The 22625-nt window shown below is 39.5% G+C and overlaps 1 protein-coding gene across 3 annotated transcripts in view; it reads right to left on the minus strand.

The window, feature by feature from the left end:
- Positions 1 to 328: 328 nt before the first annotated feature.
- Positions 329 to 22625, minus strand: part of ANXA4 (annexin A4) — a 76245-nt gene continuing 53948 nt past the window's right edge. For all 3 annotated transcript variants that reach the window (XM_055399535.2, XM_055399537.2, XM_055399538.2), the window contains 6 exons: positions 20752 to 20808; positions 11626 to 11719; positions 7500 to 7595; positions 6283 to 6341; positions 5160 to 5282; positions 329 to 1414 (listed from right to left, as the gene is read on the minus strand). In XM_055399535.2, coding sequence (XP_055255510.1) covers positions 1355 to 1414; positions 5160 to 5282; positions 6283 to 6341; positions 7500 to 7595; positions 11626 to 11719; positions 20752 to 20808 — 489 coding nt within the window. In that variant the 3' untranslated portion in view covers positions 329 to 1354. The remainder of the gene's footprint in view (positions 1415 to 5159; positions 5283 to 6282; positions 6342 to 7499; positions 7596 to 11625; positions 11720 to 20751; positions 20809 to 22625) is intronic.

Consider the following 22625-nt stretch of genomic DNA (forward strand, 5'->3'; position numbering starts at 1 on the left):
GAGGGATTGGGGGTAGGAGGAGACGGGGATGACAGAGAATGAGATGGCTGGATGGCATCACCGACTCGATGGACATGAGTTTGAGTGAACTCCGGGAGTTGGTGATGGACAGGGAGGCCTGGCGTGCTGTGGTTCATGGGGTCACAAAGAGTCGGACACGACTAAGCGACTGAACTGAACTGAACTGGACTGAAGGGTAAATATGTTATTTTTCTTAATGCTGTACTTTCTAATAGAAATTGAGTAACATAAATCCTTCAAAAAGATCTCACTTCAGAATCCAGGATGAAAAAACTCACAAGCAGAAAAGTCAATCAGAGAAAGCATATACCTCATTTGAAAGACACCAAATTTTATTGGAATTATTTTTCTGTGTTGTATGCAAACTGAACTTTTAAATTAAATCCAAGTACACCTTTACAATAATTCTAGAGTTGAAAGGCACAGTGCAAGTGTAAATCAACAAAATGCAAATATTCAAATCAACAAAATAAAAAATGACTTAAAAAATTATATTTAGCACAAAAATTTGTAAATTCAGAGCACTATGCCATCACCAGAATATGTAGTTTGACACTTAATTTTTTCACATTCATCTTCAAGCTGGCTTAAGACCATTATTGTTATTATATTATTATTATTATTAACCCTAATATTGTGGAATGTTCAGCATTTATGTTTGGTAGTCAGAGATATATGATCTGTATAACCACACAGAGTTGAATTTGTTCAGACAAGTCAGTGAGTTTGTTATACTTCAACCTGGAGAGTCTAACTGACCTTAGTGTAAGATGTGATGGAGGGAGTCTCCAATGCTGAACTTAGTACTTTGTTTATATGAAAACCTAAACAAAGCAGATGTGTAGATGCTTTCAAACAATGACTATGTAAAACAGCAAACTGGATAGCTATTCTTACTAACTAGACGCTGACAATTTCAAATCAAGAAATTACTAGCCACTCTAATAATAGAATGAGGGAATAAAAGAGATTTTAGGACAGTCTTCCAGTGTTCCACTTCAATAGTTTTCTCCAAAAAGAAAATATGAAATAATGTAATATATCCCAATCTCTGTGAAACACAAACAGGAAGAGATCTGTTGAAAACATGGAGCACATTCTTATTTATAATATGAAATCTCCTTTTAGGTTTTATGAGCTTTGAAATGCAAATACAGCTTTAAAGCATCATAGTGGGTAATTATAGATGAATACAAGCTATATCCTAGGAGGCATCTGTAGGCGTTTTAATTGGAAATAAGCATTCTGAGATAATGCTAATAGCAGTGTAGAAAAATTAAGTTAAGAAGAATTCAAAGTGTAGGGAATCTTCCTGGGCTTTCTGGATTTTATTTTAATCATCTCCTCCACAGAGAATGAGCAGCACCTTCCTGTAGTCTCCAGATGTGTCACCCTGGTGGAGGGTGGGGGGAAGAAAAGCAGAGTTACAATCAGAGAAACGGGCTTCAAAATAGAATATACAGCTCAAAGTCACCTAGGTTAACTTTTCTAGTCTTGCCTGGATTTTTCTAGGAGAGGTGTTTTTTTTTAAATTATATTTGTTATTTTTTATTACAAAAAGCACACTTGTTCAATGTAGAAAATAAAGACATAAAAGAATATAAAAATCATCCATAATTCCAACATCTAGAGATTACTATGCTTAACATTTTAGTTTTTGTATATCCTTCCTGACTTTTTTCTATGCATATAGATTCCTATATGATGAGATTGAAGTATTTACATCTGTATTCTGCTTTTTTACTTAATATTGCTGATTTCCCATTATTAAATATTCCTCCACAAAATCATTCCTTAATGGTTACAGAGTGTTCCATTTCAAATAGGTAAAATAATTTATTTGATCTCCCCCCATTGGGTATTTCAGAGAAGGCAATGGCACCCCACTCCAGTACTCTTGCCTGGAAAACCCCATGGATGGATGAGCCTGGTGGGCTATAGTTCATGGGGTCGCACAGAGTTGGACATGACTGAAGCGACTTAGCAGCAGCAGCAGCAGCCATTGGGTATTTGTTTCCAATTTTTCACTATTAAAAACACTGCTGTAATCAGACATTTTTGTGCATTTTCTTAATGAGTTATTCAGAATATATTTTCATAAAATGGGAATTGCCAGATTAACAATCGTGCATTTTCCTTTAATATGGTTTGCAAAAAAGCCTTCTAGAAAGGAGAAATAATTTTTATGTAGAATTTTTCATGATCTAAATAATAGATCAGTTTTTGTTAGTGCTTCATGGGTGACTAGAAAAGATGGGATTAGATTCAAAGTTTAATGTATATTATTTAAATCAACCTTAATACACCCTTGTTGATACTTTGCCTCATTGATCTGTCAAAAGATAAGGATGTGTTAAACATATCCAGCAAAGTATCCCCATCAACATCTTCTTTTGAAGTCTCAAGTTTCTTATTTGTATATTTGAATGCAATACTGTTTGGCACCTAAAGTTTCATGGTAATTTAATCTTGGTTGTAAAGTGTAGCTTTTATCAATATTCAGTGATCCACTTTTTCTCTGTTTAATGCTTTTCCCCCTTAAATTCTTTTTTTTTTTCTTTCCGGCCATGCTGCACAACATGTGCGATCCCATCTAGGGACTGAACTGGTGCTCCTTGCATCGGGAGCCCAGAGTCTTAACCACTGGACTGCCAGGGAAGTCCTGAATTCTTCTTTTTACTTATAATATAACCCCTGCTTTCCTTTTATTTGTCTAATGTTCTTTTCCCTGGCTTTTTTTTTTTTTAAAGCTTCTTACATATCACTGTATTTCAGTTGTTCTTTATAAACAGTATGCAGTAGGATTTTGTATTTTTACCTAATCTGGGAGTTTATTTATTATCAAAACATGTTTTTAACCTCATTTCTGTCTTTTTTCTATTATTTACATATTTTCTATTTCTATCCTGCTCCTTTTGGCAGTTGTTATTGAATGGGCCATGTAGTCTTTATTTTTAGACTTTCCAGTGTTGTATGATATGAGTGTGTATAAACATATATTTGCATGTTTATACATATACAAACACATAATGTAAATATATTTGTTGAGCTGTTTCCCCAAGTCAGTATTTTTTACCCCATCATTTTAGGGTCTGTGTAGTATTCCACTGTATAGATTTTCCATGATTTGAGTCATCCCCTATTGGTTAATAAAAATGAAAATAATATGTAATAAACTCTGTAACCACTAAGCAAGAATTTCCTGTTCCCCTCTTTCTCCAGCCCCTTATAACCTCTAGTGTACTTTCTGTCTCTATGAGTTTACCTAAATATCTCATGTAAGTAGAATCATATACAGTATTTGTCCTTTTGTGTCTGGTTTATTTCACTTAGCATGTTTCCAGAGTTCATCCATGTATCAGAAACTTCATTCATTTCATGTATTTATCTACCACATTGTAAACATTCATCTGTTAATGGGACCTTAGGTTGTTTTCACTTTTTGGTTATTATGAATAATGTTTACATTGGTGTACAACCTCGTTTTCATTTCTTTTGAGTATATATACTTGGGAGTGGAACTGCTGGGTCATGTGGTAATTCAAAGTTTAATTACTTGAGGAAGTACCAAACTGTTTTCCACAGTGGCTGCACCATTTTACATTCACACCAGCAATACACAAGGTTCCAATTTGTCCACGTTGTCACCAACATTTGTTATTTTCCATTTTTGTTTTAATTACAGCCATCTTAGTAGGTACGAAGATATTCAAACCCTCTGTGATGTTTTAATTGGATTGTCTGTCTCTTTGTTATTGTGTTGTAGGAGCTCTTCATATATTCTGGATAGTAAACTCTTATTAAATATGATTTGTAAATATTTTCTCCCACTCTGTGCATTAGTGCACCTTTATCTTATTATTTCCCCTAAAGAAATTCTTAAACACTGCTGCTGCTGCTGCTAAGTCGCTTCAGTCGTGAAGACGGCAGCACAATAGCTAAATAAGAGGTATAGTTTTTTTTTTAAACATTTATTGCCAAATTGCCTCCTAGGAAAGTTAGACTAGTTTACAGCGCTTCCGTAATAGATGGTGAGTTTTCCCCAAGCCTTTCTCAATGGTGGTTATGATCTCTTTAAATTTTGTTAAGGTATTTAGTGAAAAATGATGATCCGTTCTTATTTATAATCTATTATGTATTAGTGAACTTAAACACTGTCCATATTTAGTGTCCATTTTGTGTTTCCTCTTTCACAGAGCTCATGTTTTCTTTTTGTCCAAGTTTTCCTTTTGGATTTTTTTCCCTTTTTCTTAGTAATTTGTACAAGCTCTTCAGATAGGAATAGTAACCCTATATTATATGTTACAAATAACTTCCCATAGCTTCATTTACGGTCATCCTGGAATCTTAAAATTGTTTTACTTACAGCTAGCTATATTTCAGCACTGCAAAATAAAATGACCTCACAGACTGTACAGAAATAGAAATAAGTTTCTGAATGCCTTGTAGACATAGTTAGAAACTCTGAAGATCAAATCACCCAGTAGCTACACCTCTCCAAGCTATGAGTAGGATTCAGAATATTTAATTCACAGATCAAATCCTGACTTGACATTTACTGTGCTGGCAACACCAGCTTCTAGGGACATGAGTCTTGGTTTCATATTCCTTGGTTTCATATTTCATATTCCTTCTGGTTTCCTCAATGAGCAAAATCCCAGTAATGAGGGGTTTTGAGAAATGTCAATCATTTCTCATTACTCCCTACGCCATGTTAGGACAAGAAGTCTGGTGCCACATAAAGAACAGCAATCCAAGATAACTGTCATGTTTTCCCTTATTTTCAGCAGCCTTCAGCTGGCTCAGGATCGGGTTCTGGATGACTGATTCAGTAGCTTACCTTTTATTGTAAGCAGGCAGAAATGGAAATTGTGCTCTTAAGATCATTCATTAAAATATAATCTTTCTCTATCTGGGATCCACATGAAATAATTACTATATTTAGAAGGCAAATATTTTCAGCTTCTAACCAGGCAGAAAGGTTCACATCCATGTGAAGAGAGAGACTGGAAATATTTGAGAGTACCATCTTTAAAGGGAAGGATATCTGACAAGAAGCAGATGATAGGAAGTGTCTAAATACCTAGGTCAGAACCTGCTCCTTGCATCAGCGTTTTCCCCTGGCTCCCATGACCCACCTTGATGAAGGAGTATAGAGACTTTCCATAGAGTCTCTTGAAGTTTGCCCGGATGTCCAACATGTCAATCTCCGCTCGAGAAACCATCACTCTGATAAGGGTGTCGTCATCGGTGCCCAAGCCCTAAGGAAGAAACCAGATCCCCGCATAGAGAGCTGAGCTAGTTTTCAGACAGGAACCTTCCTTAGTCTATCAAGACAAGACTATGTATCAGTCTTCCATTGACGTCCTTTGGACTACAACCTTAGGGGCCTGTGGAATGTCGCTCCTCCTCACAGAGCTCAAGGCTTTCTCCAATTTATCTTTTCAACCCTCTGTGTGCCGACCAGAGGAGACCACCCTCTGCCCTTCTAGAGACATACCCTGTGTTCTCCAGCCCGCCTGCCTCACCTACAGTGAGCCACCCACCATGTCATCCTTCCCTTCACAGCTTCACCATCCTTCCTACCATGTAAAATCCTCTGATGTAAAACTTCCTTTAAGGCTCTGCTTAAATATACCAGTTCCTTATAAATTCATTTTTGATCCTCACCCCCAAACAAATATTTTTTTAAAATACCCTTTCCTTTGTGTCCTTATGATATTTGGATCCTCAGTGACAGTCTTACATTCTGTTTTGTTCTTATGGTGTTTTGCACATACCTGCCTTCCTTCAAGGCTAGAAGTTCTCTAAGAGCAAGGACAGATTTTGATCTCTCTTGCCCCTCAGCAAGAGTGCTTGCACAGAGTACCATTCGTGGTTAGGAGTTGGGGCTCTGAAGCCGGTCTGCTGGGGTTGGCATTCCTGCTCCATTAGGACCCTGAGAAAATTGCTTAGCCTCTTTATGCCTCAGTTTTCTCATCTATAAAATGGAAGTTGGTAATGGTACCTGCCCCACAGAGTTGTTGTGGGGATAAAATTATACATATAAAGCATTAGGAAGAGTGATCACACATTATATAAGTACTCAATACATATTATCGAGCATTAGAATTAGCAAGCACTCAGTGAAGTATTTGAAGAATTGAACTGAATAGCTCAAGCTGATTTTGGCTACTTTGTGTGGGGTATGTAAATAAGCATATGAAGGTGGACATATAAGACCCTCAGAGCCATTCAGATGCCAACAACGAGGCCATTTACCTTCATGGATTTATAAAGCCTTTCAGCAAAATATGCAGATTTGTTCCTCATGCACTTTACTGTCAAGAGATTAAAAAAAGAAATTAAAAAATTACAGATAAAATCTACAAGAAATAAGTGAGTTGTTCCCATTGTTTCTACAAGGTCTCAAATAATATCTCGTGATTGTTTTGTTGGGAAAATGTAGCCAACAATGTTTTATGAGCATGCTGCTGCTGCTGCTAGGTCACTTCAGTTGTGTCCGACTCTGTGTGACCCCACAGACAGCCTCCTACCAGGCTCCCCCGTCCCTGGGATTCTCCAGGCAAGAACACTGGAGTGGGTTGCCATTTCCTTCTCCAATGCATGAAAGTGAACAGTGAAAGTGAAGTCGCTTAGTCGTGTCCGACTCTTAGCAACTTCATGGACTGCAGCCTACCAGGCTCCTCCGTCCATGGGATTTTCTAGGCAAGAGTAGTGGAGTGGGGTGCCATTGCCTTAATGCATTTTCACAGGTGGAAAGTACCCTTGATTTATTGTCAAGTTCACGAAGAAATACTTAATAAAGGCCATTAAAGGCACCAAAAAATTTCAAACAGATTATTGTTATCTGTATCATATGAAATAGTTATTAGTTCTAACCATTCACAGACTTGCAAGAAGCAGCTGCTGCTGCTGCTGCTAAGTCACTTCAGTCGTGTCCGACTCTGTGTGACCCCATAGACGGAAGCCCACCAGGCTCCCCCGTCCCTGGGATTCTCCAGGCAAGAACACTGGAGCGGGTTGCCATTTCCTTCTCCAATGTGTGAAAGTGAAAAGTGAAAGTGAAATCGCTCAGTCTTGTCCGACCCTTAGCGACCCCACGGACTGCAGCCTACCAGGCTCCTCCATCCATGGGATTTTCTAGGCAAGAGTACTGGAGTGGCTTGCCATTGCCTTCTCCAATGGCAAGCCACTCCAGTACTCTTGCCTAGAAGCAGCTAGTATAGGATTAACCTTTCCATGTACTGAGATATAAAGGCACAAAGGATATAAAAATATATAAAGTCACATGATACAATAATAATCAGGCTGTATACAGTATTTCTCACTTAAAATTCTGGCTCGCACATCATGAGTGCTTTAAAAAAATTTTTATCCCTGAAAAAAAATTTCTACAACCCATGACGACAAATTGAGAACAAGGAGGAAAGCCTGTAAACATTTGTTTCTCCACTCCCCACTCCCTACCAGCTTACCTATGGCCAGCAGAGCATCTTCAAAGCTGCCAGATGTTTCAGATTTAATACTCTGTTCAATATCCTTTTGTGCTATCCTTTTGTATTCATCAAACACTACAAACGATAACAAAATGAAATTATAAAAAATAAAAAAATAGAGGAAACTAAAATGTTTAAGAGAAAGAGCATTTTTAACTAGACTTTACTGGTTTTTCTCTGACATTTTTCAAGAGGAAACTAGTTAGCAATGTGGGTGAGAACCAGGGTGCTTATGACAATTGGAATGGGCCAGAGGAGATATGGAAGGAATGTTGTGAATCTTGGAAGACATAAAGCAAGTCATTTCCCTTCTGTGGGACTGTTTTCACCACATAAAGCAGAGATTTATGAGTGGAGTATATCTGGAGAGATACACTTTCCTTTCTCATTGTTTCTTTAATAAACAGAATGTGTCTCTTCTTTAATTTTTGCCTTGGCAGTCACTTGTATATTCATCTTCCTTTCAGCTCATCAAAACTAGAGCAATTCCTATTTACATTACAATAGTCAAGACATGGATACAACTAAATGTTCATCAACAAGTGAATGGATAAAGATGTGATACACACACACACAATAGAATATTACTCAGCCATCAAAAATAATGAAATAATGCCATTTGCAGCAACATGGATGGACACAGAGATTATCATACTAAGTGAATTAAGAGAAAAACAAATATTATATGATATCACTTATAAGTGGAATCTAAAAAAATGATACAAATAAACTTATTTACACAACAGATGCAGATTCAAAGATACAGAAAACAAACTTATGGTGACCAAAAGGGAAATGCGGGGTAGGGAAAAATTAGCAGTTTTGGATTAGCAGATAAAAACTACTATATATAAAATAGGTAAACAACAATATCCTACTGTAGAGCACAGGGAACTATATTTGGCATCTTGTAATGTGATTCATGGGGTCACAAAGAGTCGGACACGACTGAGCGACTGAACTGAACTGAATAACCTATAAAGGAAAAGAATCCGAAGAAGAATATATATACGTGTACACATACACATAACTGAATCACTGCTGTATAGTGGAAAGTAACACAACATTGTAAATCAACTATATTTTTTAAAAAAAATTAGAGCAATTCAACCTTTTCTAAACTTAGTCACATTTGATAAGGTCTGGTTGCATCTTTTAATAGACTTTAACATAACTAAAAATTCTCTTTCTTAACAGATATTTTAAAATGTTAAGAGTCTTCCCATGTGGCTCAGTGGTAAAGAATCCACCTACCAATACATGAGACGTGGGTTCGATCCCTGAGTAGGGAAGATCCCCTGGAGAAGGAAAAGGCTACCCACTCCAGTATTCTGGCCTAGAAAATTACATGAACTGCATGGTCCATGGGGTCACAAAGATTCGGACACAACTGAGTGACTTTCACTTTCTTTCTTTCACACGCTAGCAAAGTAATGCTCAAAATTCTCCAAGCCAGACTTCAACAGTACGTGAACCGTGAACTTCCAGATGTTCAAGCTGGATTTAGAAAAGTCAGAGAAACCAGAGATCAAATTGCCAACATCCGTTGCATCATTAAGATAAGCAAATAAGCAAGAGAGTTCCAGAAAAACATCTATTTCTGCTTCATTGACTATCCCAAAGCCTTTGACTGTGTGGATTACAATAAACTGTGAAAAATTCTGAAAGAGATGGGAATACCAGACCACCTGACCTGCCTCTTGAGAAATCTGTATGCAGGTCAGGAAGCAACAGTTAGAATTGGACATGGAACAACAGGCTGGTTCCAAATAGGGAAAGGAGTACATCAAGGCTGTATATTGTCACCCTGCTTATTTAACTTATATGCAGAGTACATCATGAGGAACTCTGGGGTGCATGAAGCACAAGCTGGAATCAAGACTGCCGGGAGAAATATCAATAACCTCAGATATGCAAATGACACTGCCCTTATGGCAGAAAGCAAACGGGAACTAAAGAGCCTCTTGATGAAAGTGAAAGAGGAGAATGAAAAAGTTGGCTTAAAACTCAACATTCAGAAAACTAAGATCATGGCAAATAGATGGGGAAATAGTGGAAACAGTGACAGACTTTATTTTGGGGGGCTCCAAAATCACTGCAGATGGTGACTGCAGCCATGAAATTAAAAGACGCTTGCTCCTTGGAAGAAAAGTTATGACCAACCTAGACAGCGTATTAAAAAGTAGAGACATTACTTTGCCAACCAATGTCCATCTAGTCAAGGTGATGGTTTTTCCAGTAGTCTTATATGGATGTGAGAGTTGGACTATAAAGAAAGCTGAGCGCCAAAGAATTGATGCTTTTGAACTGTGGTGTTGGAGAAGACTCTTGAGAGTCCCTTGGACTGCAAGGAGATCCAACCAGTCCATCCTAAGGGAAATCAGTCGTGAATATTCATTGGAAAAACTGATGCTGAAGCTGAAACTCCAATAGTTTGGCCACCTGATGGGAAGAACTGACTCATTGGAAAAGACCCTGATGCTGGGAAAGATTGAAGGTGGAAGGAGAAGGGGACAATGGAGGATGGCATCACTGACTCAGTGGACATGAGTTTGAGTAGACTCTGGGAGTTGTTGATGGTCAGGGAGGCCTGGCGTGCTGCAGTCCATGGGGTCGCAAAGAGTTGGACATGACTGAGTGACTGAACTGAACTGAAAATGGGGAAAATAATGTCTGCTTTCATTGTTATGTTGCAACAAACAATACTTATAATATACTAAGCACAGCACCTGGAAGATAGAGAATTAACAAAATTTTAGTAATTATGAATCCTCACTATTGTTGTTTGGTAAGAAAACTATGATGTTTTCTTTGTTCAAATAATGCTTAAAAGATTTTCTTCCAGTGGCTTACAAGCACAAGTTATACTACTGATGTGTGCCTAGAAGCGAAAATTGTTAAAAATATATTAATAATTGCATTAAATCCACTTCTGAGGACATGCAGTTCCCGAAAAGAATCACCAGGGGGAGATGTACTTTATTAATAATCAGGCAACGGAAGGCAAAAAAGTAGGAAGCTGAATCAGAAGTTGGTGCATCTGACGATGTGTGCATGCTCAGTCGTGTCTGACTCTTTGCAACCCCATGGACTGTACCATGCCTGGCTCCTCTGTCCATGAAGATTCACCAGGCAAGAATACTGGAGTGGGTTGTTATTCCCTTCTCCAGAGCATCTTCCTGACCCAAGAGTTGAACCTGAGCCTCCTACATTGGCGGGTGGATTCTTTCTGAGCCACCTGGGAAGCCCTGCATCTGATGATAGTTCATGACATTTAATAACTGGAATAATCACTTACTGTCAGTGTGGAATACCTGAAATAATTGCAGCTTTCAAATATATTGTAATCTTCAATTATTTTTTAAAGTTTTCAATTTAGCAAACTCATTTGCCTCAAATTTCTCACCAGTTTTGTAAACTGTGAGTGATTATAAGGGCATGATGAGTTTATAAAATTAGGATATAGCATAAAGACCTAGAGAGCTTATATAAAAGATGAAATATCTTACTAAACCTTTATCACTGTTTATAGGAAGAAAATAAACCAGACAACAAATATTCTACAACTGTATAGTGCCTTTTCCCCAAAGAACTCCAAAGTACATCACAAAGAGTAGCACTATCAGAAGCAAAACAGAAACTTTACACATAGGAAATAAAATTTGAAATTATCCACTCTTCATCTTCTGCAAAATTCCCCCTAAAGAAATTGATTCTATTAGCTTTTACAACTTGGATGTTAAATAGGAATAAATGTCAACCAATATTTCTATTTTAATACTTGCTGATGTACTAAAGATTTTGCATTATATAACTAAATTTAATTAGAGCTACTTTAGAAAAAAAGATTGACTATGGAAGTGAGTTTCCTACAAACAGGAATGCCAAACTTCTATGAACATATCTGCTAATCATAATTAATCTTCCAGCAATTGACTCTCACGCATATCATTGCAGTCAACAGTTTCCAAGCTAAGACATTTAAGACAGTTCAGTACAATTAGGTCTTTGAACCAAGTAAAGGAAAAAAGGTTATCAGTTATGGGTAATATAATTTTCACTATCTCTCAGATAGTTTCTTTAGGAAAAAAAGCAAGTGCCCTACCATGCAACAGATGATTTCGATTCCGAGAACAGAGAACAGTTAGAAATTTCACTTCATCTGTCCCCCATTTCTTCTCTCCAGCCTCATACAGGTCCTGAAGCCAAACAAAGCACGAGGTTAAAACACAACAGAGAAGGTGCCAGAACATCTGTAAATATTTCCAGAACTTCAAAGAGCGGGAGTTGGCTTAGTTTTATTTTCCTGGTGACGGGGGTAGAAGTGGTGTTGGCAGTGAGTGGAAATGACTCAGGATTTTTCCTTAGGTATAAGACTAATGGAACTCTACGATAGCTCCCGGAGAGTCAGAGCAAACATGCAGACTTCGTGGTTTGTCTTAACAACCAAAAGGGATATTTAGACGTGGGCTGTTCCATATGGTAGCCACTAACCACATGTGGCTGTTTGAATTTTAATTAACTACAGAAAATTTAAAATTCAACCCCCCAGCCATACTAGCCACATGTCAAGTGCTCAATGGCCACATGTGGCTAGTGGCTGCCCATACTAGACACAGAAGGTGTAGAACATTTTCAACATTAAAGAAAGTTCTATTGGACAACACCACTCTAGAATGACCCGTGACTTACTTCTCTCTAGTGGCACGTGGTTTCTCTCCCCACTGTTCATTTATAACCAGCAGCTGGCTTGATAAATTTCTCAAAATACCCTTCACTGAAACACTTTGTCACTCGTTGGGCTTACCTCCATCTACTCAGCTGTTTCTTCACTTCCCTCTCTGCTGCCACAGGATTAGAGAGTCAGTTCTCAGGGCCATGGAATTTTATCATTTTATAGTTGATTTACAATGTTGTGTTAATTTCAGGTGTTTAGCAAAATGAATCAGTTATGCACATATACACTCTTTTCTAGATTCTTTTTACATACAGAGGACTGTGGAATTTTAAAGCTGGGAGGGCACAAAAGGTTTATCTAATTCAGTGTTTTTCAAATTTGATTCTCAGCAGGCTTGTGACTACTTCAATCAATAAAGTACAGTGGCAGTGACATGAGGCTAGGTCATAAAGATCAGCCAGCTTTGGTTCTTAGGGAATGCTGGCTTTCTAGGTGGTCCCTCTTGAAAGGCAGCCGCCATGCTCTGGGAAGCCCATGCCACCTGAAGAGGCCACAGGTAGGAGACCCTTTCGAAGCCTGAGGTGAGCCCTGTGTTCATAGCCCAGACACCAGACACAGGTGATGGAGACTCCTACTCCCAGCTGTTTGAGCCACCTCTGTTCAAGTCTTCCCAGCTAAGACCGCTGACATTTTGAGATGGTTCGTTAAACAGCAATTATAACTAGAACATGTGGGCAAACAAGAAACTTTCTATCTGTCACAGAATGGTACTTTTGTAAAACACCAGAAAAACTAACTTTAAAAGGGTAAAGTTTTAGTTATGGGTAGAAAATGGTATCTTTTTGTGTTCATTTTTTAAATAACTAGTGAGGTTGGTCATTTTTTGGTGTATTTGCCATTTCTTTTTTTTTGAGTTGCCTGTTAATGTCCAATGTCTTTTTTTTTTTTTTTTAAGAAATGGGGCATTCTTATTCAGAACAAATATGAATAAGTTTCAATAACAGTATTGAATCTGTAGTTTACTTATATATTTTCATATTAAGCTTACTATACATAGGGTGAAATTTCTCCCCATTCTATCATTTGATCTTTAATTTTGTTTGTGATATTGTTTGGTAAAACAATTCTTTCTTTTTAAAATTTAGCCAAACTACCAATCCTTTTCCTTTATGGTTTCTTTTGTGTGTGTGTGTGTCAAGTACATCCTTTATTTATTCCATTTTTGTTTTCTTATGGTTTCTATCTTAAAAGAAAAGGCAAACAAAATCCTTTCCCAGTTCCTGATTTTAAAAAGAATGTTTAACTTTTTTATACTACCTTTATGGCTTACTTTATTTATGCTAAAAATTTCAATCTATTTGGAATTTATTATGCTGTCAGGTGAAAGTCGGGATCTAACTTTATTGTTTCCCAAATGGTTAGTCGATTTTTCCAACTCCGCTGAGTAACCTGTGCTTTCTTCACTGACTTGAAATGCATATATTCTGTATATATTCCTGTATATTCTCACATAGGCTTGGTTCTAATTAGACTTTCTAATTATCCCACTGACTTCTCCCTATCTTACACCAGGACCACATGCTTTAATTCATTTGTACATTTATTATCCATTTAACTATATATTAGGGCAAGTCTGTCCATACCCTTCTGGTTGAGATTCTAATCTCCACTGTCTTTCCTCTATAGTCCTCATCTTATGTGATTGTTCTGTCTTTTTTTCCTGAAAATTGGAGGTATTTTCAGCATGGCCCCCGACAACAATGACTGTTTTGTGCAGTGTCATTTCTGATCAGTGCTGCTTCTAAGAAACGTTTATTCTGTCTTTCCTTGTTTCTTTCTAGAATATTTCTTTATTTTTGGCTGCATCAGGCCTTAGTTCTGACACATGGACTCTAGAGCACAAGGGTTAATAGTTGCGGTGCTCAGGCTTAGGTGCCCCTGGGCATGAGGGATTTTAGTTTCCCACCAGGGACTGAACCCGAGTCCCCTGCATTGGAAGGTAGATTCTTAACCACTGGACCACCGGGAAGTCCTTTCCTTGTTTCTAAGAACTCATCCCCTCCACTCATCTAGCCTTCTCTTTCTCTTTGCTTGTTTTCATGCAGCTCCATTTTCAGCTCCATTATTTTCTCATTGCATCTTTATTTTTTAAGCTCTTGTTTAGTTAATTAAAATCTGTCATTCTCTTATGTATGTCAGGATCCAGAGCGATCTGAAATCTGTCTCTTCCTTAAAGTGAGCCCCTGTTTGCCTCCCTTCGGGCCCCAGTTTATTCACGGGCCACATAGTATTTGAGTTGAGATTAGTGGATGTTCATGATCTTTGATCTTGAAATGATAAACAGTTTATCCAGACCTGGTTTTCTCCACAGAACATGGTGCAGTGGATTCTTCTTTGAGCTCCTTACTTTTCATCTGGATGTATTTCAATCAGGAGGACTTGCTGCAGGTCCAGTGGAGGCGGCTGACATACAACCCAAGTCTTCCCTGAGGAGTTCCTCCATTTGCAGGAAGCCACTCTGTCTGTTTCCATCGGGGGCAGATTGTGTGTGTGTTAACCTCTTTTCCAGGGCAGGAATAACTCTCCTGAATCCTTGGCCCAGCTTTGCTGCCCATCTGGCACGGTTTCCAGGTTTGATGCAGATTTTTCTCTATTTTTGTGTTTCCTGGTTTGTTTTTCAAAGGGAATCAAATATGTGCCATATTCTAACAAAAGCTCTGGAGGACATTTTCAATGTGCTTTTAATACATTATGAATTTCTTTTTTGAGTGCAGTTTTCATCTCAAGAATAGATAAAATTGGACATTTAGCTTCTCTATATTTTAAAATTTCTACCTTTGATAATAAATTACTACCTAATTTCATCTGTCCTGATAATTTTTTTCACCACAAACTCATTTACTTGCCTCAAAATCCAGTTCCATAATACCCAAAGTCTGCAAATGTCCCTTTGCTGATGTACCTTAAAGAACAAAGGCTTGATCAGATTTTCCTCCTGTTTTATTTTGGAAGAAAAGTGGAAACCTTGGAGAGTTGTTCTTAAATTCCTTGTTTCTTTGTAAGACTTGGAGGACACAGAAAAATGACTTCTAGTCCTTCCAACTTCCCCCAGCCCATATTTGTTGTTAAGCACATTTTCAGCTGGTCCACTTCCAAGGAGAACTATGCTCCTTGAAGAACTCCCAAATATTTGTTGAATTGCATGGTTTTGTTGTATTTTTTAAAAATCAGGTATAAATGACATAACATTATGTTAGTTTCAGGTGTAGAACATAATTTTATATTTGTATATATTGTGAAATGACCCCCACAATGAGTCTAGTTACCATCTGGCACCATATATAATTACAAAGTGTTTTTTCTTATGATAAGGACTCTTAAGATCTATACTCTTTGGAACTTTCAAATATGCAATATAGCATTATTGTCTTTTTAACACAATTTTACTTATTTACTTTTTGGCAGCACTGCGCAGCATGCAGGATCTTAGCTCCCTGACCAGGGATCAAACTTGTGGCTGCTGCAGTGAAAGTAGAGTCTTAACCACTGGACTGCCAGGGAAGTCCCCAGTATTATTAACTGTAGTTGCCATGCTGCACATTACACCCTCATGACTTATTTATCTTATAACAGAGACTGTACTTTTTGACCTCCTTCCCCCATTTTGCCCACCTCCACCCCTGCCTCTGGCAACCACCAGTCTGCTCTCTGTATCTATAAGCTTGATTTTTCCTTGGTTGTTGTTTGTTTCAACTCCACATATAAATGAGATTATATAGTATTTGTCTTTTTCTTTCTGGCTTATTTCAGGTAGCATATAGCTCTCTAGATCCATCCACATTTTTGCACATGGTAAAATTTCATTCTTTTTATGGCTACAGAGCATTCTTCTGTTGTACATATTATATATACAATCATTTCTTTCATTCATCTATTGATGGGTGCTTAGGTTGTTTCTATTTCTTGGCTATTGTAGATAATACTTCTATGAATAAGGTGGTACATATGTCTTTTTGAGTCAGTGTTTTCATTTCTAAGGGGCAGAGAGAAGAAGTGAAATTGCTGGATCATGAAGTAGTTCTATATTTATTTTGTTTGAGGAAAACTCCATACTGTTTTCCATAGTGGCTGCACCAATTTACATTCCCACCAACAGTGAACAAAGGTTGCCTTTTCTTCACATCCTTGCCAACAGTTGCTGTTTGTTGTCTTTTTGATGGCAGCCATTCTGACAGGAGTGAGGTGATATCTCATTGTGGTTTTGACTTGCATTTCCCTGACAACTAGTGATGCTGAGCATCAGTTCATGTGTCTGTTGGACATCTGGATGTCTTTGGAAAAATGTCTATTCAGATCTTCTGCCCATTTTAAAACTGCATTGTTTGGTTACTTCTATTAAGTTGTACAGGTTCTTTTTATATTTGAGATATTAACTTATCAGATATATGATTTGCAAATATTTTCTCTCATTGAGTAGGTTGCCTTTTCATTTTGTTGATGGTTTCTTTTGCTGTGCAGAAGCTTTTTAGTTTGATACAGTCCTACTTGTTTGTTTTTACTTTTGTTGCTTTAGCTTTCAGCGTCAGATTAAGAAAATCATTGCTAAGACCCATGTAAGGCAGCGTATCACCTGTATTTTCTTCTAGGAACTTTATGGTTTCAGGTCTTACTTGGAAGTCATTAATTCATTTTGAGTGAATTGTTGTGTATGGAGTAAGGTAGTTGGTTCTGGTTCATTCTGTTGCTTAGGGCTATTCAGTTTTCCCAACAAAATTTATTGAAGAGACTATCTTTTGCCCGTTGTATATTCTTGGCTCCTTTTTCATAAGTTAATTTACCATACATGTGTGGGTTTATTTCTCAGATTTCTCTTCTAGTCCATTGATCTGTATGTCTGTTTTAATGCCAATACCACACTCTTTTGATTACTGTAGCTTTGTAACATGAATTGCATGGTTTTAAAAAATCATACAGACTTAGAGTCAAAGAGCCAATTCCACCAGTTATATAATCTTATACAAGTTATTTAAATATGAGAATCAGTCTCCTAGTCTATAAAACAGAAGTAATATCTACTTCACAGATTTATTATAAGGAAAAAAATGTAAAGTAGTTAGCACAATGCCTAGCACCTGGAAAGCCCAGAAAAAAAGTGACAGTGGATATAATGTTTCAGGAATAAATTGCTCACTAACTCTTCATTTAAATTCAGAATTCAGGATAAGAAAGCTGTGGTACATATAGACAGTGGAATATTCCTTCCTCAAAGCTTCTGGATTGAAGGCAATTTCCTATATCTCCTTATGGAATGGGCCTCCCTGAGTCTTCAGAACTCTTCAGTTCAGTTCAGTTCAGTTCAGTTCAGTTGCTCAGTCGTGTCCGACTCTTTGCGACCCCAGGAACCACAGCACGCCAGGCCTCCCTGTCCATCACCAACTCCCGGAGTTCACTCAAACTCATGTTCATAGAGTAGGTGATGCCATCCAGCCATCTCATTCTCTGTCGTCCCCGTCTCCTCCTACCCCCAATCCCTCCTAGCATCAGACTCTTTTCCAGTGAATCAACTCATCGCATGAGGTGGCCAAAGTATTGGAGTTTCAGCTTTAGCATCAGTCCTTCCAATGAACACCCAGGATTGATCTCCTCTAAAATGGACTGGTTGGATCTCCTTGCAGTCCAAGGGACTCTCCAGAGTCTTCTCCAGCACCACAGTTCAAAAGCATCAATTCTTCGGCGATCAGCTTTCTTCACAGTCCAACTCTCACATCCATACATGACCACGGGAAAAACCATAGCCTTGACTAGACGGACCTTGGTTGGCAAAGGAATGTCTCTGCTTTTTAATATGCTATCTAGGCTGGTCATAACTTTCCTTCCAAGGAGTAAGCATCTTTTAATTTCATGGCTGCAGTCAGCATCCACAGTGATTTTGGAGCCCAAAAAAATAAAGTCTGACACTGTTTCCACTGTTTCCCCATCTATTTCCCATGAAGTGATGGGACCAGATGCCATGATCTTCGTTTTCTGAATGTTGAGCTTCAAGCCAACCTTTTCACTCTCCTCTTTCACTTTCATCAAAAGGCCTTTGAGTTCCTCTTCACTTTCTGCCATAAGGGTGGTGTCATCTGCATATCTGAGGTTATTGATATTTCTCCCGGCAATCTTGATTCCAGCTTGTGCTTCTTCCAGCCCAGCGTTCCTCATGATGTACTCTGCATATAAGTTAAATAAGCAGGGTGACAATATACAGCCTTGACGTACACCTTTTCCTATTTGGAACCAGTTTGTTGTTCCATGTCCAGTTCTAACTGTTGCTTCCTGACCTGCATACAGGTTTCTCAATAGGCAGGTCAGGTGGTCTGGGATTCCCATCTCTTTCAGAATTTTCCACAGTTTATTGTGATCCACACAGTCAAAGGCTTTGGCATAGTCAATGAAGCAGAAATAGATGTTTTTCTGGAACTCTCTTGCTTTCTCCATGATCCAGCGGATGTTGGCAATTTGATCTCTGGTGCCTCTGCCTTTTCTAAAACTTGCTTGAACATCTGGAAGTTCACGGTTCACGTATTGCTGAAGCCTCAGTTCAGTTCAGTTCAGTTCAGTCGCTCAGTCGTGTCCGACTCTCCGCGACCCCATGAATCACAGCACGCCAGGCCTCCCTGTCCATCACCAACTCCCGGAGTACACTCAAACTCATGTCCACAGAGTCGGTGATGCCATCCAGCCATCTCATTCTCCGTCGTCCCCTTCTCCTCCTGCCCCCAACCTTTCCCAGCATCAGAGTCTTTTCCAGTGAGTCAACTCGTTGCATGAGGTGGCCAAAGTATTGCAGTTTCAGCTTTAGCATCAGTCCCTCCAATGAACATCCAGGATTGATCTCCCTTAGAATGGACTGGTTGGATCTCCTTGCAGTATAAGGGACTCTCAAGAGTCTTCTCCAACACCACAGTTCAAAAGCATCGATTCTTCGGCGATCAGCCTTCTTCACAGTCCAACTCTCACATCCATACATGACCACGGGAAAAACCATTGCCTTGACTAGACGGACCTTGGTTGGCAAAGTAATGTCTCTGCTTTTTAATAAACTATCAAGGTTGGTCATAACTTTCCTTCCAAGGAGCAAGCGTCTTTTAATTTCATGGCTGCAATCAGCATCTGCAGTGATTTTGGAGCCCAGAAAAATAAAGTCTGACACTGTTTCCACTGTTTTTCCATCTATTTCCCTAGCTTGGAGAATTTTGAGCATGACTTTACTAGTGAGATGAGTGTAATTGTGCGGTAGTTTGAGCATTCTTTGGCATTGCCTTTCTTTGGGATTGGAATGAAGACTGACCTTTTCCAGTCCTGTGGCCACCGCTGAGTTTTCCAAATTTGCTGGCATATTGAGTGCAGCACTTTCACAGCATCATCTTTCAGGATTTGAAATAGCTCAACTGGAATTCCATCACCTCCACTAGCTTTGTTCATCGTGATGCTCTCTAAGGCCCACTTGACTTCACATTCCAAGATGTCTGGTTCCAGGTGAATGATCACGCCATCGTGATTATCTTTGTCGTGAAGAAAACTCTTAGGACTTATATACTCCTTTCACTTCTAGTGAAAGCAAAAGGTTCTTTCCTATACAATCCTGAGTGCTTCATTGTTGTTCAGTCATTCAATTGTGTCTGACTCTTTGTGACTCCATGAAGTGTAGCATGTCAGGCTCATCTCTTCTCCACTATCTCCTGGAGCTTGCTCAAATTCAGGTCCATTGAGTCAGTGATGTGATCTAACCATCTCATCCTCTGCCCCTCATCCTGAATGGGACAAATCTCTCTCTAAGGTCATATACTGGTTAACAAAGTCTAGATCCAAATTGCGTAGGTTCAAATCCAGGTTCTGTCATTTATTATCTATGGGAACTTGAGCAAGATATTGCCTTCTCTGAGCCTCAATTTCCTTGTCCATAACATGGGAATAGTGTCATAGGGTTATTGTAAGGATTCAATGACATACTTCATATAAAGCGTTTTGAACAGTGTTTGGCCCCTGGTAAGGACAAAACCAGGTCCTTACTAGGTTTTATTAGTTATTATTTTTAGTGTTATCTGGTCATAGTAAAAATACCATTAGTTGGCTTCAGGGCAGTCATCAGCAGGCTGGGTACCAGGGAAGCAACTGCCTCTTACGGTTTGGTATTAGTTTTACCCATTTTACATAGGTTGTAGTAAATGTCCTCTTTGGGGAAGTAAAAATGTGAGGTCAACAAAGCATAGCAGGTCCCTTTATCTCCTAGTGATTCAGAAGACACTCTGTGATTCTGTGGGGGCAGCCACACCATGGTCACAATGTTAGAAAATCTGGAACCCAGGGATGCTTATATACTGATACCCCAAGCCAGCCCCAAGCCCCTGGTATCTCTGAAAGAAACTTCCACTATTAAAGGCACCTGTGGGAATCTTTTTTCATAACAAATTCCAGCCTGGCCAATATTCATTGAAATATAAGAAGATGTCCACAAACTCGGCCTGTCTTATTGGCAAAAGAGAAGAAAGAAGCTGCAGCTCTACTAACCTGGGCATCCTGTCTCACGAGAGCATCGTCCAGATAGTTGCTTTCATCCCTGCCTCCCTGAGGATGAGAAAAACAAACCACAGAGATTGAGAGAGGATCCAAGAAGATTTGGGTGCTCTGATAAGACAGAATGTCTGGGAAACCAAGTGAAGTGAAAGGGAAAATCGCTCAGTTGTGTCCGACTCTTTGTGACCCCGTGGACTATATAGTCCATGGAATTCTCCAGGTCAGAATACTGGAGTGGGTAGCCTTTTCATTCTCCAGGGGATCTCCCAACCCAAGGATCGAACCCAGGTCTCCCACATTGCAGGGTGATTGTTTACCAGTTGAGCCACAAGGGAAGCCCGGGAACCCAAGGACAGGGTAATTAGACAGATGGAGCATGAGTGTAGCTTAGGGAGAAAGGACAGATGTCCTCAAATGTGTTTGCATTACTCCCATGGCTTTGATCTGATCCAACAGAGGGCAAGCCTGGGGTGGCTCCCTGATGCTGTGCGGGTGTCTCTGACAGCTGATAGGGCAGGAGGACAAATATGGCCTGGTAAGAGCTCCTTCCAGGACCATACCCACCTTTTTCCTCCTCTTTCTCCACTCCCATGTCTTCCCAGCTAGCTGACTTAAGTCTCCCTAACTGGCAATTTTATGCTGATCAACTCTGCCACATAGGAGCTGGGAAAAGAGGAGAATCAAGAGACTGAGCCAACAGTGGGGGCCTGAGGAGCACCCGAAAGTGCTGTGTCCCTCACCAACTCCAGGAGGGCAGGACTGAAGGGTAAAGGAATGCCAAAGTGTGGCAAAATGGGCTACTTTTCTCTGGTTTGTTACACTATTTTATAACTAGGCTATTCCAATATGCTACAATAGAGGCATGGCTCTGCAGTGATAAACCTGGGAGGAAAAGAAAAAATGGGTAGGAAGTTAGAAAAACAGGCTAGTTGGGACTTCCCTGGTGGTCCAGTGGTTAAGAATCTGCCTTCCAAAGCAGGGGACTCAGGTTCGATCCCTGGTTGAGGAACTAAGATCCCACATGCTATGCAGCAACTAAGCCCGAGTGCCACAACTGCTGAGCCTGTGTGCTCGAGGCCCCGTGCCATACCCAGGGAAGCCCGCACACCGCAACTAGAGGAAGAAGGCATGCTCCAGCAAAGAGCCCCACCCCACAAAGAAGACCCAGCACAGCCAAAATAAAAAAATAAGATGAAGAGAAAAGCAGGCTGGCATTATTAAGTAAACATCAGAGACACAGCAAGGTGGGAGTTGAAGCTGCTTTCCAGGCTTCTGCTTTGGTTGTTGGAAAAACAGAAACAACAGTAATAGAAAAAGATGAGGGAGGAAGAAGAGCTGGTTTGGAGGCAAAATGAGCTCAAGTTTAGTTTAGGAGGACTGAGCGGACGGAGGTGATGGCAGAATTTCCACAAGGAAACAGGGAAAAGGCAGTGAGAAATGAGAGTCTCACACTCTGGAAGGAGGTCAGGCCTAAAGATAAAATTGTGAAGTTGTGTGAAATGCTTGTAAATCCATCTCTCTTTTCTGGCATCCCTGTGCCCACACTGGCCCAGACCTGCTTTCTTCACAGTATCTGGAATACCAAGGTAACCTCTTGCCTGGGCTCCCCTCCTCCGGTTCAATTCACTGGACACACTGCTATAACATTACTCTTCTAAGAAGTTCCAATCACATCTCTCCACTGTTCCAAAACCTTCAGAGGCTCCCCACAGCTCTCCAAAAAAAAGCACAAACTCTCCCCAACATGGGACCCTGGTTCCTTTTTCCAACTGGCTCCTAGAATTACTAGTCCAGTGGCTCAGCCAACTGTTCCCTGAACCTGTTCTGTGTTTCCTGACCCCTTGTCTTGCCCTCACTGTTCTTTCTGC

This window comes from Moschus berezovskii, chromosome 11 (genome assembly GCF_049115385.1).
Source record: "Moschus berezovskii isolate FMDL1 chromosome 11, NW_MosBer_1.0, whole genome shotgun sequence".
NCBI classification, from domain to species: Eukaryota; Metazoa; Chordata; class Mammalia; order Artiodactyla; family Moschidae; genus Moschus; species Moschus berezovskii.